This window comes from Lucilia sericata, unplaced genomic scaffold, assembly GCF_015586225.1.
Source record: "Lucilia sericata isolate MDLA Ls3-8-SP2 unplaced genomic scaffold, ASM1558622v1 Contig000222F_arrow, whole genome shotgun sequence".
Lineage (NCBI taxonomy): Eukaryota > Metazoa > Arthropoda > Insecta > Diptera > Calliphoridae > Lucilia > Lucilia sericata.
Window position 1 is genome coordinate 408,987 of NW_023994249.1, and position 18,708 is coordinate 427,694.

An 18,708-nucleotide genomic window follows, 5' to 3' on the forward strand; every position below is an offset into this window, starting at 1 on the left:
AACATTGTTTTTGGTTTATTAACTTATACATATGAATACATAATAACGGGCTCCCAATACGATGTTGCAACTGGTACTTTTTTGACTTAGAACTTAAAAACATGTAATTAAGCACTTGAGAATCTATAAAAGTGGACTTTTTAGTACTTTTTCGTTCTTCAAAAGGTACTTTTTGAGTTTTCTATTTTTCGTTCTTCGACTCGTACTTTTTGAATTTTTTATAATATTGAACCTAGAAACATGAATTTAGGAATGTACAGCCCGGATTAAGTAATAACATATAAAAGGGAACTTTTTGGTACTTTTTCGTTCTTCAAAAGGTATTTTTTGAATTTTCTATAATATTGAACATGGAGTAAGTGAGAACATATAAAACGGGACTTTTTGGTACTTTTTCGTTCTTCAACTTGTACTATTTGGATTTTCTTTTATAATGAACGTAAAAACATAAAACTTGAGTGAAATGGCTTTCAAATGTCGATGTCGACGAAATAAACATTTTTAGGAACCGAAACCCACATTTATGAAAAATAAAATTATGAGGATCGGTCCGCCAATATAACCCTCTTACAGAAAATCAGTTTATAGCTAATACATCATTCCAAAAGTTATCATTATGATAGAATTATGGTAGATTAAAAAAAAAAAAATACTTTAAATTATATATATTATTGATCCAATTCCACATTTAAGTCCCTAATCTGAAAATCACGGTGACGTTCTTATTAATCTAATGATCGGACCACTTCCGAAATTTGCTTTTTTACGACATATGATTTGCCTAATATAACTCTTACTTCTTACTTATTTTAATCATAAAATACCACTAAAATAGGAATAGTCTTCCTTTAGAGTTGCGAGTTTTCATACATTCTAATAATGTTTTCAAAGTGAAACTTTTGGAATATTTTTCAATCTTCAAATTTTACTGAAGAACATTTAGAGAATAACGGGCGGACTTTCAATGGGGAGCTTGGCACTTCCCATATGAATTAAATACAAAATTTTGTATATATGGAAACTATTAGATTATTCAAATTTTTCATAGATTAAATTAAAATCTTAATTAACGTTCGGAATAATTGGCGAAATTGCAATAATTTGCGTGGAATCTCCCATATGTAACAAATTGTATATCTGGAAAACCATTGTAGTTAGAATCATCAAAATTGTTAAGTAGGATTCTTATTTATATTGCTTTTAGGGTAGCACAGCACACTGGGTATAGCTAGTAAATAAACAAATAAAATATCTTTGTTTTTACGTTATTGATCATTTTCGTAATGCAAAATTTTTTAGAAACTGATTTTCTGCAAGATGTTTTATATGGAAGATAATGTTAAATATCGGCAGATCCTAGTAAAACTTGGAGAAAGGATTTGTTTTTAATTTTTAAGAATTTTTTATTCATCCATGCATAATTTCTCATGCAAATAAAAAAAAACTAAACGTAGTTGAAAACTTAGCCGGCTTACAGTCGATTTTAAGCCGCCGCCGCCGTTAATATTTGTCGGCGCAGGGCTCTGAAGACGCTTTAATAATACGGCAATGTTAAAACTGTCACCAACAAAATAAAAAAAGTATGGCATCTTGGTATGACATTCATAATTACATTCGTACAAAATGGCTGCTATGTGAAAATCAAGCTAAAGTAAAACAAAAAAACGTTTATAAAAACCTAAAGAAAACACAAAAAATTAAACTAACTGCGAAAATAAAAGCAGCTTAAAACAAATTTAAATAGAATAATAGTGAAAATTTTGTAAACAAATAAAAGTGCTCAAAAAAAAACAAATTATAATTAAGCTCAGTGTGCAAAAAAAAAGAAGAAATGAAAAATAGCCAAGATTACCATATAAGTAAGTGATGTTCGAAAAACCTTAATGCGGTACGCTGGTGACCCTCAAATAAGCGAATCTGGCAGCACTAGACAGCATGGTACTCTTATTACGAAAAAAACAAAATGGCGATTTTCGACAAATGACTTGTGAATGGAGGACGAAGACGACGTGAAAAATTTTTTTGTGTGCTGAGTTGGTGAAAAATTTTTTCAAAACTTTTCAAATTGAATTTAAGTGCATAAATATTGAAAAATATTGAAATATTTTATAAAAAAAGTGAATAATTAATGTCTGCTATAAGAAAAACTTGTATAACCATTAAAAAATATCATGAGCCAGGTGAGTGTTAAACGAAAAATATGAAATTGTGTTGAATTTTTGTAATTTTGGCGCTTAAAAGTGTAAATATTTAGTTAATTTCAATATTTTCCTGTTTTCAATAACTTATTTTATGAAATTTATTAAAAATATTGTGTTCCGGACAATGGGTGTGGCTGCAAATCAACGGCAAATCTAGGAGTCTCATTTGAGACTCCTCTGGCTAAAATGTTTATATTTCTATATAGTCTAAGAGGTGTTGCTAAAAATTTGCCAATTTTTTAACTTTATCCTTATTGTTTCACAATTTTCTCGACAGATTTCGTTTCTAGAGGAAACTAGCTTTCCAAAAACGTGAAAATTTTGAAAATCCCTGAGGGACCCATTTTAGTAATTTTAACTTAAATTTCAATATTTTGGTTTATTTACAGTGAATTCTATGTAAAAAGTTACCAAAAACTATATCCTTTTCGTTAAATTCATTGAAATTTCAAATTTTTGCATTGATTACGTAATCAATTTTAGTATGGAAAATTTTTCAAATGTGGTCACAATTCGATTTTCTCGAGATTTTAGCAGTTTTTTCAAGATTCTACGGAATATTTAAGGCTGAATATAGAGATTTTACTCATAATTCCTTGAGTTTTTAAAGGAATTTTGTGTTTTTATTATTTTTTGTTGATAACTTAAGATTTTTCCATGTTTAAAAGCCTAAGAGTCCATTAAATCCTCTCCAGAATTAAGATATTTCCTTATTTTAAAAATTAACCGGCTTAACGTCCTGTTGAGCGGGTATCCTACAATTTAATGATTTAATGTTAGGAGCTTTTAAGTTTTTAACACAAGTAATAAGTTAGAAATGGTTTTATAGCCTTAATTTAATAAATATATTAAAGAATTCTCGAATTTCTGGAGAGGATTTTGTTTGTTTGTTAAGTTAATAGTAAGCCTGTTGGAGTTTTTAACAAGGAACTCGATTTCTATGAGCTGGTTGTAGGTAAAACCCTTCAATATATGTTCAAAATTGGAAATTTCCAATGAACTATTCCCTAAAATGTGTTTGTCTTAAGAGCTGGCCAGGATTAGAGTTGCCTTAGAGATAATTTGTTGTAAAAGAGAGATTTTTAGAAGATTTCCTTAATTATTCTTTGACTTTCTTACCTTTACACCATATATCTTTAAAACATTTTGTCCAAATTTGACTATTTTTCTGAAATCCTGGAATTTCTGGAAAGGATATTCCATTTTGGCTACTAAGTATGTATACAAAACTAAAGCTTTTGTTAGGAATTTGGTTTTGAATTAGTATAAATGTTCTAAAATGTAATATATCTCTTTTTAGACACAAATTGTTAACAACATTTAATTAAAAAATCTTAATGTCCGTCCAAAGCTAGACAGGATCAATGTATTTATTATTACAATTCCTTAATATTTAAAGTTTTTGTTAAATATTTTCCTTTTAAAAGAGCCGAACTCTTCCCATAAAGCTTTTAGTTAATTTAAATTTTAATAAAATTTTAAATTTATCTAATTTTAGAAGTTTTTTTTTTATAAAAATCCTACGATTTTGTTAAGGATTGTGTGTATTGCATATGAAATTAATAATTTATATTAATCCTTTTGATTTAAACTTTACTTTTATGTTTATAGTTTCATCGTTTTAACAATATTTTCAAAAGCTAAGCTTGGATCTTAGTTATTTTGTAAACTAGTAACTGCAACTGACCATTTAAATTGTAAAGGATCTTATAAATTTTTTATAATTGTTATTTATTTTGTAGTTATTACTTTAAAATTTTATATATTTGAAAGATCGTTCACAAAAATGTATTAACATTTAATAAAGTTATAAAGATTTGCAAAATCTTTGAAAATTATTTATAAAATTGAATTTTTACGAATTTATACTGGAGTTTTGGAGTAACGTTTCGCTTCCTAGTATAAGTTTTGTTATACCTTAAAGGATCTTTTCATTTCATATGATTCAATTTAATTACTTTTTTGTGTATTATTTAAATAATTATAAAGATTTTTTGAAGTTAAGTAACGATTTACATATTTATTAACAGAATTTTAGAAATATAAACAATTTTCTAATACTTTGCAACATCATTAAAATTTCAAGTTTAAGGATCTTATTAAATAAAATCTATATAATTAACTATTTTTCAATATCTTAATGATTTATAGAGTTATGAAAAGATCTTCGCTTTTAGATACAAGTTTAAAAACTAAATTGTGAATATTTTAAAAGTATGTGCTTTAGTTATATATTTATTTTAAAGTTTTTTAAAGTTTAAAGTAATATTCATTCTAAACCATGATCGTATGAAATAACTTTTTGTGTATTTTTTAAATTCAACCGATTTTTGAAGCTGAGAATAGTTCTTCGTTTTGCTAAACGAGTTTTTAAACTAAATCGTAAAGGATTTTAAGACTTGTTTTTCTATTTCGTGTTTAATTGTAAAGTTAAGAAAAGGGTTTCGTTTCTAAAATCGGGTTTTAGATCATTGAGCAACAGTCATAATGAAACGATGCAATCGACCTCGGACTTCGGATACGATCGTCATCGAGTCATTCCGGTGACTCGTGAGAAATATTCCAAAGATTTTATATAAAAATAAAACAAAGAATATTTCAAATTTATTAGATTTTTTATTTAAACCAAAATATTACCTCGTAGAAGTAGATGGTTTTTAAATGTAAGCTTTACAGGATTCTTACGTTGTTATAAAAAGTATTTCAAAAAGGTAGTTAAATCAATTTTAACGTAAACAGAACGTATTAATAAATGAAGTCGGTACATCAAACTTCGGCTATTTTCATAAATATTGAAAATTTCTTAAAATTTTCTTAATTAAATGGATTTAGTTAAATTAAATCTTACAAAATTTTTGAAAATAAAATCCGATTAACCTGTATAGTTTAGTTCAGAAAAGTTATTTAACACTAAGAGACCACTAGGATTCTTTTCCATGTCCTACAAGGAATAAAAGAAAAAAGTTGTTTTTTTTTTTTTTTATTTGACAGCAAAAGTTGCTAACGTTTCAAACAATACTGTATTTTCAATTATTTCTGAGAAATCTTTCTCGTTCAAAAACCATAAAAAAACTATTATTTTATTTATTTTATTTTAGGAACACAATGAATCCTTTAACAGTATAGGATCGGAAGATAATGATGATAACCGCGATGAACGTAATGGTTCAGGTAGTGGTAGCGGTAGTTCCTCAGAATCTGATTCCGATTCAGACAGTTCATCATCATCTTCAAATTCCAGTGACGGACACACATCACCTGAACCACCCGATCGAGAAGAAGAAGATAATGATGATGATAATAATGATGAAAATGCCAGAGATGGTCATCTACAGCAACAGCACGAAAGAGAACAAGAAAATCATTATGCTACACAAACAAAACAAAATACAGAAGCTGGACTTCCACCATCAGCCATGGATGCACAACAAGAAGAAGAAGAAGATACAAAGACAAATGGCTACTCTGATGATAATGAAAGTGGTAGCGACAGTGGTAGCAACTCAGATTCAAATTCATCAAACGATGAGGATGATGATGAGACGGAGGAGCAGAAAACAAAACATCACCAGGCTGAAGGCGGTGGCGAGAACGGCAGTGATTGTGAAGCAAGAAGAGGTGGAGGAGGAGGAGGAGAAGAGCAGCAGCAACACAATACTACCAATAACACAACCGCAACATCTGCCACCACAGATAATAATACCTCACATACAACCAATGATGAAGATTCCCACGATTCAAATGATGACGATGATTCCAATAGTGACGAAGAAAAACATCATACTAAAGAAACGACGACGACGGCGCCTCCTGCGACGACGTTTGAATCCATGAAAAATCACAGTGATTCGGATGATGATGCATCTGATTCAGCAGGATCTTCAAAATCATCTAATTCTTCTGCTCATTCCGCCTCGGAATCGGGCAGCAGCAGCAGTAGTGTAGGTTTAACATAAACACCTAAACTAAACTGAGTCAAAAGTGCAATAATTAAACTTAAAAATAAACTAAACATTTACAGGAAGATACTGAAGAAGATTATCAACCTAAACGATCGTCTGCTCGACAAACTCGTAAGCCAGCACCTGCCGAAAGAGTCAAGAAACCAGTGAAAAAGAAGAAGAAAAAACAAAAGTAATAAACATTTTTAAAAAATCATACAAAAATAGAAATGTGTCTTAATTAAAAAAAAATAAAATTACAAATAAATCTTTTAGTTGGGATTCGGAGGGTAGTGATGAGAGTGAGGGCGATAGTGAAGATTCAACGCCGCCAAGACGTAAACCACCTGCCTCAAAACAAAGTAAACAACAAAAACGTAGTAAAAAATCCACCACCTCTGATGATAGTAATGATGAAAAAAGGTAATTTTTGTTGAAAATTATTTTGAATTATTTGAAATGTTTATAAAAAATGCTTTAAAACTATAATAAAATGTTAACATTAGATTCGGAACTCGTCGGGCAGCGGCTGCAGTAAGCTATAAGGAAGCTTCGGAAGATGATAAAACTGACTCTGAAGATTTACTAGAAGTGGAATATGACGAGAGCCAAGCAGAAGCTGCCGCTCTGGCAGCAGAGGAAGACGAAAAATGTGAAACCATTGAACGCATTTTAGCGAGACGTCAGGGCAAAAAAGGTTGCACCGGCAATCAAACTACCGTCTATGCTATTGAAGAAAGCGGCTGTGATCCCAATGAAGGTGTTGATGAAAATGATTATGAAAATACCGAAGTACAATATCTAATCAAATGGAAGGGCTGGTCTTACATACACAACACCTGGGAATCCGAAACAACACTTAAAGAACAAAAAGTCAAAGGCATGAAAAAATTGGATAATTTCATTAAAAAAGAACAGGAAAAAGAATACTGGAGACGTCATGCTGGTCCCGAAGACATTGACTACTACGAGTGTCAATTGGAATTACAAAATGATTTAATTAAGTCGTACAATAGTGTTGATCGCATCATATCACGCAATGAAAAACCTGAAGGTGACAGCGAATACCTGTGCAAATGGCAATCACTGCCCTATGCCGAAGCCACTTGGGAAGATGCCAACTTAGTGTTGCGCAAATGGCAACACTGTGTTGATCATTTCAATGAACGTGAAAATTCCAAATGTACACCTTCACGTCATTGTAAAGTTCTCAAATATCGTCCAAAGTTTTATAAAATAAAAGTACAACCCGATTTCCTACAAGAAGGTTTAACGCTACGTGACTACCAAATGGATGGTTTAAATTGGCTTTTACATTCGTGGTGTCGAGAAAATTCCGTAATTCTAGCCGATGAAATGGGTTTAGGTAAAACCATACAAACTATATGCTTTTTATATGCTCTATTTAAATTGCATCATCTATACGGTCCATTCCTGTGTGTGGTGCCACTCTCAACAATGACTGCTTGGCAGCGTGAATTTGAGCTATGGGCTCCCGATATGAATGTGGTGACATATTTAGGTGATGTTAAATCACGTGAAATGATACGTCAATATGAATGGACATTTGATGGTTCGAAAAGACTGAAATTTAATTGCATTCTCACAACATATGAGATTGTGTTAAAGGTAAGTTCAACAAGAGTGTTAATTTTTTTGTTAAATGGAAAGAATTTTTTTGAAAATTTGAATTCGAGCTTGAAATAATTTGTTTAATAATAAATAATATAGATGGATTAAGAATATAATAAACAAGGCGAAAATAAAACTTATAAAAAATGCTTTATAGCTAAATAAAATATTTGAACTAGAACAGAACTAAAACAGAACTAGAACAGAACTAGAACTGAATTAGAACTGAACTAGAACAGAACTGAACTAGAACTGAACTAGAACTGAACTAGAACTGAACTAGAACAGAACTAGAACTGAACTAGAACTGAACGAGAACTGAACTAGAGCTGAACTAGAACTGAACTAGAACAGAACTAGAACAGAACTAGAACAGAACTAGAACAGAACTAGAACAGAACTAGAACAGAACAAGAACAGAACTAGAACAGAATTAGAACAGAACTAGAACAGAACTAGAACAGAACTAGAACAGAACTAGAACAGAACTAGAACAGAACTAGAACAGAACTAGAACAGAACTAGAACAGAACTAGAACTGAACTAGAACTGAACTAGAACTGAACTAGAACTGAACTAGAACTGAACTAGAACAGAACTAGAACAGAACTAGAACTGAACTAGAACTGAACTAGAACAGAACTAGAGCTGAACTAGAGCTGAACTAGAACTGAACTAGAACTGAACTAGAACTGAACTAGAACTGAACTAGAACTGAACTAGAACTGAACTAGAACTGAACTAGAACTGAACTAGAACTGAACTAGAACTGAACTAGAACTGAACTAGAACTGAACTAGAACTGAACTAGAACTGAACTAGAACTGAACTAGAACTGAACTAGAACTGAACTAGAACTGAACTAGAACTAGAACTAGAACTAGAACTGAACTAGAACTGAACTAGAACTGAACTAGAACTGAACTAGAACTGAACTAGAACTGAACTAGAACTGAACTAGAACTGAACTAGAACAGAACTAGAACAGAACTAGAACAGAACTAGAACAGAACTAGAACAGAACTAGAACAGAACTAGAACAGAACTAGAACAGAACTAGAACAGAACTAGAACAGAACTAGAACAGAACTAGAACAGAACTAGAACAGAACTAGAACAGAACTAGAACAGAACTAGAACAGAACTAGAACAGAACTAGAACAGAACTAGAACAGAACTAGAACAGAACTAGAACAGAACTAGAACAGAACTAGAACAGAACTAGAACAGAACTAGAACAGAACTAGAACAGAACTAGAACTGAACTAGAACTGAACTAGAGCTGAACTAGAACAGAACTAGAACTGAACTAGAACTGAACTAGAACTGAACAAAAACTGAATTAGAACTGAACTAGAACTGGAATAGAACTGAACTAGAACAGAACTAGAACTGAACTAGAACTGAACTAGAACTGAACTAGAACTGAACTAGAACTGAACTAGAACTGAACTAGAACTGAACTGGAACTGAACTAGAACTGAACTAGAACTGAACTAGAACTGAACTAGAACTGAACTAGAACTGAACTAGAACTGAACTAGAACTGAACTAGAACTGAACTAGAACTGAACTAGAACTGAATTAGAACTGAACTAAAACTGAACTGGAACTGAACTGGAACTGAACTAGAACTGAACTAGAACTGAACTAGAACTGAACTAGAACTGAACTAGAACTGAACTAGAACTAGAACTGAACTAGAACTGAACTAGAACTGAACTAGAACTGAACTAGAACTGAACTAGAACTGAACTAGAACTGAACTAGAACTGAACTAGAACTGAACTAGAACTGAACTAGAACTGAACTAGAACTGAACTAGAACTGAACTAGAACTGAACTAGAACTGAACTAGAACTGAACTAGAACTGACTAGAACTGAACTAGAACTGAACTAGAACTGAACTAGAACTGAACTAGAACTGAACTAGAACTGAACTAGAACTGAACTAGAACTGAACTAGAACTGAACTAGAACTGAACTAGAACTAGAACTAGACTGAACTAGAACTGAACTAGAACTAACTAGAACTGAACTAGAACTGAACTAGAACTGAACTAGAACTGAACTAGAACTGAACTAGAACTGAACTAGAACTGAACTAGAACAGAACTAGAACAGAACTAGAACAGAACTAGAACAGAACTAGAACAGAACTAGAACAGAACTAGAACAGAACTAGAACAGAACTAGAACAGAACTAGAACAGAACTAGAACAGAACTAGAACAGAACTAGAACAGAACTAGAACAGAACTAGAACAGAACTAGAACAGAACTAGAACAGAACTAGAACAGAACTAGAACAGAACTAGAACAGAACTAGAACAGAACTAGAACAGAACTAGAACAGAACTAGAACAGAACTAGAACAGAACTAGAACAGAACTAGAACTGAACTAGAACTGAACTAGAGCTGAACTAGAACAGAACTAGAACTGAACTAGAACTGAACTAAAACTGAATTAGAACTGAACTAGAACTGGAATAGAACTGAACTAGAACAGAACTAGAACTGAACTAGAACTGAACTAGAACTGAACTAGAACTGAACTAGAACTGAACTAGAACTGAACTAGAACTGAACTAGAACTGAACTGGAACTAGAACTGAACTAGAACTGAACTAGAACTGAACTAGAACTGAACTAGAACTGAACTAGAACTGAACTAGAACTGAACTGGAACTGAACTAGAACTGAACTAGAACTGAACTAGAACTGAACTAGAACTGAACTAGAACTGAACTAGAACTGAACTAGAACTGAACTAGAACTGAACTAGAACTGAACTAGAACTGAATTAGAACTGAACTAAAACTGAACTGGAACTGAACTGGAACTGAACTAGAACTGAACTAGAACTGAACTAGAACTGAACTATAACTGAACTAGAACGGAACTAGAACTGAACTAGAACTGAACTAGAACTGAACTAGAACTGAACTAGAACTGAACTAGAACTCAAATAGAACTGAAGCTGACCTATATAAGACTTATTAATTCAATTATAAAAAATATACTAAGTTTAGAACACACATTAATTTTTTTTATAGGATAAATTATTTCTGGGTACATTGCAATGGGCAGCATTGCTTGTCGATGAGGCTCATCGTTTGAAAAACGATGATTCTCTACTTTATAAATCGCTCAAAGAGTTTGAAACAAATCATAGATTACTTATTACGGGTACACCTCTACAAAATTCCCTCAAAGAACTTTGGGCTCTCCTCCATTTTATAATGCCTGAAAAATTCCTTACATGGGAGGACTTTGAAGTTGAACACGGTAATGCCGCCGACAAAGGCTACACTAAACTCCATCAACAATTGGAGCCCTATATCTTGAGACGTGTTAAAAAAGATGTCGAAAAATCTCTCCCAGCCAAAGTTGAACAAATATTGCGCGTTGAAATGACGGCGTTGCAAAAACAATACTACAAATGGATACTCACAAAGAACTTTGATGCCTTGCGTAAGGGCAAAAAAGGTTCTACCTCAACCTTCTTGAATATTGTCATAGAATTAAAGAAATGTTGTAATCATGCCGCCCTTATAAGACCTTCAGAATTTGAACTAATGGGTTTACAACAGGATGAAGCTCTACAAACCCTACTGAGAGGCTCGGGTAAACTTGTGCTTTTGGATAAGTTGCTGTGTCGTCTTAAGGAAACTGGCCACAGGGTATTGATCTTTTCTCAAATGGTACGCATGTTAGACATATTGGCGGACTATTTACAAAAGCGTCACTTTTCATTCCAACGTTTGGATGGCAGCATTAAGGGTGAAATACGTAGACAAGCTTTAGATCATTTCAATGCTGAAGGTTCTCAAGATTTCTGTTTCCTTTTATCGACGAGAGCTGGTGGTTTGGGTATTAATTTGGCTACCGCCGATACTGTGATCATTTTCGATTCAGATTGGAATCCTCAAAACGATCTACAGGCTCAAGCCCGAGCGCATCGTATAGGTCAAAAAAATCAAGTGAATATCTATCGTTTGGTAACAGCCCGCTCAGTAGAAGAACAGATTGTGGAGAGAGCTAAACAGAAAATGGTCTTAGATCATTTGGTTATACAACGTATGGACACCACAGGGCGCACTGTATTGGATAGAGGAAGTTCAGGTTCTTCCAACAACACTCCCTTCAATAAGGATGATCTCTCGGCTATATTGAAATTTGGTGCTGAAGAATTGTTTAAGGATGAGCAGGAAAATGATGAGGAATTAGTATGTGATATAGATGAGATACTGCGTCGAGCTGAAACACGCAATGAGGATCCCGAAATGCCGGGCGATGATTTGCTATCTGCATTTAAAGTGGCCAGTATAGCTGCATTTGAGGAAGAGCCCGACACCTCCACCAAGGATAATGAAAATCAGGCCATAGAGGAAGATACGAAAGATTGGGATGATATTATACCCGAAGATTTTCGTAGAGTTGTGGAAAATGAAGAAAAAGCCAAGGAAATGGAGGATTTGTATTTGCCACCGCGCAGAAAAACAGCAGCAAACAGCCAAAACGATACACCCAGTAGAAGAGGTGGTAAAAAGGGTCAAGCCGATGATTCAAATGACTCCGATTATGACTTGGGCTCGGATGCCAGTAATGATGGCGATGGCAAGTCGAAATCCAAACGTGGTAGACCAGCAATGAAAGAAAAAATTCATGGTTTTACTGATACCGAAATTAGACGTTTTATTAAATCCTACAAAAAATTCCCTGCTCCCCTGGAACGCCTAGAAGCTATAGCTTGTGATGCTGAGTTGCAAGAGAAACCTTTAGCTGAACTCAAACGTATTGGCGAAATGCTACACGACCGCTGTGTACAATTTTTGGAAGAACATAAGGACGAATTGGCTGGTAATGCAGCCGCTAATAAGAAGGCAACTGAGGCTTCCGCAACAGCGGCTGGAGATGAAACTACTTGTAAACAAAAACGTAGTCGAGCTACATTTTCTGTAAAATTGGGTGGAGTATCGTTTAATGCTAAAACTCTTTTGTCCTGCGAAGAAGAACTTAAACCCTTAAATGGGGTTATACCTGGCACCGCAGCTGAAAGACTTAATTGGTCTCTAAGCATTAAAACACGACCAGCCAATTTCGATGTTGAATGGGGAGACGAAGAGGACTCTAAACTGCTGTGTGGTATCTATCAATATGGCATAGGTTCTTGGGAACAAATGAAAATGGATCCTAGTCTCAAGTTAACAGAAAAAATCCTGCACAATGACGATCGTAAGCCACAAGCGAAACATTTGCAATCGAGAGCGGAATATCTGCTGAAAATCATCAAGAAGAATATCGAAACTAAAAAAGGGGCAGAACGCAAACAGCGTAAACCTAGAAAGCCAAGAGAATCTAAAGCAACCGCCTCCACAGCATCACATAATGCCACACCCGAACGTAAGGCACGTCATGTTTCTGAGGCGGAGGAATCAATGCAAACTGGCGGAGAGTGCCCAACAGCAACTGAGAAAAAGACACGCAAGGAAAGAAAGGAGAGTCAATCGAAACCTGAGTCAGTTGATGATGCCACATCTAATGATGTGGATGCCACGAATGTCACAAGTAAGAAAAAACAAAAAGCAGCTAAAGATAAAGATCACTCCGCAAAATCCTCGGCTAAATCTAAAAAATCGTCAGGTGCAGACTCCACAAATAAACCCATGCATTTTACGGCGAACAATGAGCCTAGAGCTTTAGAGGTATTGGGTGATTTAGATCCCAATATATTCAACGAATGCAAAGAAAAAATGAGACCAGTTAAGAAGGCCCTCAAAGCATTAGATCGTCCCGATTCTAGCCTTTCTACACAGGATCAAGTTAAACACACCAGAGATTGTCTGATATCCATAGGCAGGCAAATAGACGTTTGTTTAGAAGCCTATACCAAAGAAGCGGAAAAGAAAGAGTGGCGTTCAAATCTTTGGTATTTTGTCTCCAAATTTACAGGTAATAAACACAATCCATTGCTATATAAACAATACTTTTTAATTCATTGCTTTACTTAATGTAGAATTTGACGCTAAAAAACTATTCAAAATGTACAAAGTTGCATCGAAAGATTCTAAGGAATCTAGTGTTAATAAAACTGCCAGTCCCGAAAAGAACTCTAAAGCCTCACTATCACCTGCTAAGAAATCCAAGGATTCCTCCCTAACACAAAATGGCAATGAAGAGAGAAATAAATCAGTTAAAAAGAAGAAAAAGGATAAAGATAAAGACAAAGACAAAGAAAGGGATAGAGAACGCGATAAACCAAAATCAGAAAGATTTATGAAAATTGATCAGGGCAATAATAAACCTCCTATGAATAAGCATAAACTACCCATGGGTACAGGTGCGGGTATGACACCGGGTCATAATAATTCACCTATGAAACGTAAACGTGATGATATGGATAATGCAGCTGGAGGTTGTGGTACACCAATGCAGCAAGGTGGTGATATGAAATCAATGTCATATAAAAGACTGAATATGGAAGGTGGTCCGGGAAGGTAAGTTAATTGTAATATGGGGTTGTGTGTTAAACATTTTTCCTAAAGAGTATTTTTATGTTTTCCAGAAACCGTGACAAACAACGTCATCGTGATGATTATTATGGTGGCGGCAATAGTCATGATGGTTTAAATACCAGTAGAGGCAGTAATAGCAGTGATCGTCGCAATTCTATTAACTCACCATCAACTCCAAATAATCGCATGCATCCTGGTAATTCACGTCTACCGCCCGGTACTACATCATCACCTTATATTGAGGGTGGTTCGGGTAGCAGTGGCGAGCGTTGGAGTCATAATCGTGATCGGTAAGTTTTGAATGTTCTTTAAAGAGATTTGGAATGTTTTATTAACATTTTTTTCTTTTTCTTTATCTTTCTTTGTAGTTATGGTAATTCCGATTATAAACGTGAACGTTACGACAGCTATAACAATCGTACACCTGGTGGTGGTTATCATCGTGACCATAGAGATCGTGATAGGGATAGACGAGTCGATAAAAGAAGGTAGGTTTAAAAGATTTTTTTTTTTTTTGTTGAAACAAAATTTAATAAAAAGAACATAAATAGATTTTTTTGTAGAAAATTACGGCGATTTTTTTTAGAAAAAATTTACGGCAAAAGTAATTGAGTGGCTAAATTTTACGGCAAAATAAATTATTAGAGAAAATTTCAGGCGAAAAATATTTTGAATTTTAATTTAAGGCGAAAATGACTTTTAGTGAAAATTTAAATATTTTTAATTAAAATTACATTTTTTGTGAAATTTTTGGGCAAAAAGTTTCTGGTGAAAATTTATGGCGAAAAATGTTTTTGGTGAATATTTATGGCGAAAAAAGTTTTTTGTAAAGATTTGCGGCGAAAATCATTTTTAGTGAAAATTTATTTTTTTTTGTAGAATTTTAGGACGAAAAAAATGTAATAATTTACGGCGAAAAAGTGTTTTTAATTTACGGCGGAATAAATTATTGTAGAAAATGTCAGAGGAGAAATATATGTTTTACAAATTTTGTATAAATTTGTGGCAAAAAAGGTAAAAATTTAAACATTTTTAATAAAAATTAAAATTTTTGTGAAACTTTCCGGCGAAAACATTTCAGTAGAAATTTACTGTAAAAAAAGTTAATTTTAATTAAGGCGAAAGTGGATTTTAGTAAAAATTTAAATTTTTTGTTGTTAAAAATTTTGGAGAAATTTTTCAGCGAATAAAAGTTTTCAGTAAAATTTACGTCACAAACGATTTTTAGTAAAAATTTACGCCGATTTTTTTTTTTTTTTTTTTTGGAAATTTGCTGCGAAAAAGATATTCAGAGGAAATTAACAGCGAAAAAAGTTTTTTCCTGTCAAATTTTAAAGCAAAAAAAAAAAAAAAACGATTAAAGAAAATTTTTGTAAAAATTTTACGGCGAAAAAGATTTTCAGTGGAAATTTTTAATGAAAATTTCCAAAAGTTTAACGGCGATTTTTTTTTTAATTTAAAATTTTTGTAAAATTTTTAAAGCAAAAGGCATTTTTGTTATTTTACGACAAAAAAATCAAAAAATTTTTTTAAGATTTTTGAAAAAAGTTTAAAATTTGAAAAATATTTTGCGGCGAATATGATTTTTATATCAATTTTACTCAATTTTAATAAAAATGTAAAAAGAAATAGATTTTTGGAGAATTTCAAAGTAAAACATATGTATTAGAGGGAATATTTAGAAGAAATTTACGGCGAAAAAGAGTTTTAGAGCAAAACAAAAATTTTGTGTATTTCAAAGGAAATTTGCTAATTATGTTTTAATCTTCAAAAACTATATTAATTTTACTTTCAGATATCCACCCTCACATCCGCCTCAGCATGGTTATCCAAATCATTATATGCCTCCGTATTATATGCCGCCAAATGGTGCAATACCTCCCGGCATGGGTGGTCCACACGGCAGTTATGGTGGTGGCGGTGGTAGAGGCGGAAATACCGGTGATCCACGTTATCATGGTGATTGGTCTCGAGAATATCCACCCGAAAACTATCGACGAGGAGGAGGTGGTGGTGGTAATGCAGCACCACCGCCGGGTGTTAATAACTCTAATGCGACAAATGCCGAATATGAACGACGGCCTCCACCACCACAAACATAATAGCTAACAAAACAACATAAGATGTTTAATAAAACAACAACAACAAAACAAACCAAGTTTTAACTATAAATTCTCTTTCATTTAAGAAGCATTTTCTGTTATTCTTCTTTAACCATCTCTTGTTTATATTTTATTTATACTGTCCCCGACCCCACACACACGCCCCACCACCATTCATCATTTAAATTATAACTCAAAATATGTGCATATAGTAGTTTTAAATACTATAACTTTAAATTTTCATTGTGTAAATGATTTTATACATATAAACTTTGTATTTACTCTATTATATATATATATAACAACAGAAAATTATTATTATAATATGTATGTATTGTTGTATTTTAGTATATAATACTGCAAACAAACAAACAAACAACTCCTATTGCTAGCCAATCATTAGAGAAAGAAATTTTGTGTAAAATAACTCTCAAACACTTTTGTTTTAAACTGAAAACCATTAATTCATTTAAGCTTGTGTTTAAACTTTTAAGTTTAGTTTTTAAGTACTTTATTTTTTGACATACGAGTTGTTAACTTTTATGTTAAGTTATTTTTTTTTTTTTTTTATATAAATACATACAAATATGTTTTAGAAATTTAGAAAATAATTTCTACAAAAATAATACTGTATAAAGTACATTTTAAGTTAAGTTAAGGAAATTTCTATAAACTATAAAATAATACAACAACAAAACATTTATTTATATTAAAAATTATTAAATTCCAAATTGGAATTTTTAACGCTTAAATAAAACCGAAAACAAACAAAAATATTAAAAAAAAAAAAAAAATTGGATAGATCTTTTGGCTAACTTTTTTTTTTTTTGTTTTTAACTAGTTTTTATTTTAGCACACTTGTTTTTCTTATAACAAACTATTTTTTTTTCTGTTTTAAAAAGATATTGAAATATTTTTTACCCCACAGTAGTAAAACAAAATTATTTGCTAAAAAAAACTTTATAAAAACTTATTTATTTTCTACTTGAACAAATATTAATTTCATTTCATCGTTTAAAACTTAGCCAACTTACCATATAAATTCATTGCATAAACTTAAGCTTCAAACAAAAAAACAATTCTTCTTTTGTAAATTATAATGAAACTTTTTATCCTAGTATGTTTATTTTGTACAGTCATAAATTCTAAGTGGAAAACAAACAAACAAACAAGTGTTTTATAATTTAGCATTAAAACATAATAAAAGTATAAAAAAAAATAAAATTATATAATAACTTGTAATAAAAATTATAACTACATTTTTAATTTCAAAATACAACAAAAAACAAACAAAAATATAAAATAAAAAAAAAGTGGAAAAAATATAAATAAAAGAAATACTTTATTCGCGAAATATAAAATACAAAACATTTTGTGTTTATTTTGTTTGCAAAGGAACTAAAGTGAAACTTTTATTCTTTATATATCGCCTCAATCCGAAATCCCTTGAATCCTGTAAAATAAGTTAAATCTGGTCTTAAAATTAAGCACAAACCAGGCATGGAACATTCAGTACTTTAGTACTTTTCTCAGCACTTTTGATATCGACACTTTTTCTTACTTATATACTCTTGATAAATAGTCCTCATATAGTCTAGTTTATAGCCTAGTCTATAGTCTAGTCTATTATATAGTCTAGTCTATAGTCTATTATATAGTCTAGTCTATAGTCTAGTTTATAGTCTAGTCTATAGTCTAGTCTATAGTCTAGTCTATAGTCTAGTCTATAGTCTAGTCTATAGTCTAGTCTATAGTCTAGTCTATAGTCTAGTCTATAGTCTAGTCTACAGTCTAGTCTATAGTCTAGTCTATAGTCTAGTCTATACTCTAGTCTATAGTCTAGTTTATGGTCTAGTCTACATATAGTCGAGTCTATATTCTAGTCTATAGTCTAGTCTATAGTCTAGTCTATATTCTAGTCTATAGTCTGGTTTATAGTCTTGTCTATAGTCTAGTTTATATCCTAGTCTATAGTCTATTATATAGTCTAGTCTATTGTCTATTATATAGTCTAGTCTATAGTCTAGTTTATAGTCTAGTCTATAGTCTAGTCTATAGTCTAGTCTACATATAGTCTAGTCTACATATAGTCTAGTCTATATTCTAGTCTATAGTCTAGTCTATAGTCTAGTCTATAGTCTAGTCTATAGTCTAGTCTATAGTCTAGTCTATAGTCTAGTCTATAGTCTATTCTATAGTCTAGTCTATAGTCTAGTCTATAGTCTAGTCTACAGTCTAGTCTATAGTCTAGTCTATAGTCTAGTCTACAGTCTAGTCTATAGTCTAGTCTATAGTCTAGTCTATAGTCTAGTC

The 18,708-nt window shown here is 32.2% G+C and overlaps 1 protein-coding gene across 1 annotated transcript; it reads left to right on the forward strand.

The window, feature by feature from the left end:
* Nucleotides 1-1,608: 1,608 nt before the first annotated feature.
* LOC119602331 (chromodomain-helicase-DNA-binding protein 1) lies at nucleotides 1,609-16,429 on the forward strand. Its single transcript, XM_037953772.1, has 10 exons — nucleotides 1,609-2,180; nucleotides 5,300-6,142; nucleotides 6,223-6,335; nucleotides 6,419-6,565; nucleotides 6,649-7,771; nucleotides 10,832-13,730; nucleotides 13,795-14,275; nucleotides 14,344-14,583; nucleotides 14,662-14,781; nucleotides 16,089-16,429. The coding sequence occupies exons 1-10, from the start codon at nucleotides 2,172-2,174 to the stop codon at nucleotides 16,393-16,395; spliced, it is 6,282 nt and encodes a 2,093-aa protein (XP_037809700.1). The 5' UTR covers nucleotides 1,609-2,171; the 3' UTR covers nucleotides 16,396-16,429.
* Nucleotides 16,430-18,708: the final 2,279 nt, after the last annotated feature.

Bases quoted from the DNA above. Each gene is read 5' to 3' on its own strand.
- LOC119602331 (XM_037953772.1), top strand. The intron at 6,143-6,222 runs GTAGGTTTAACA...AAACATTTACAG, and splicing joins CGGGCAGCAGCAGCAGTAGT to GAAGATACTGAAGAAGATTA. The intron at 6,566-6,648 runs GTAATTTTTGTT...TGTTAACATTAG, and splicing joins GATAGTAATGATGAAAAAAG to ATTCGGAACTCGTCGGGCAG.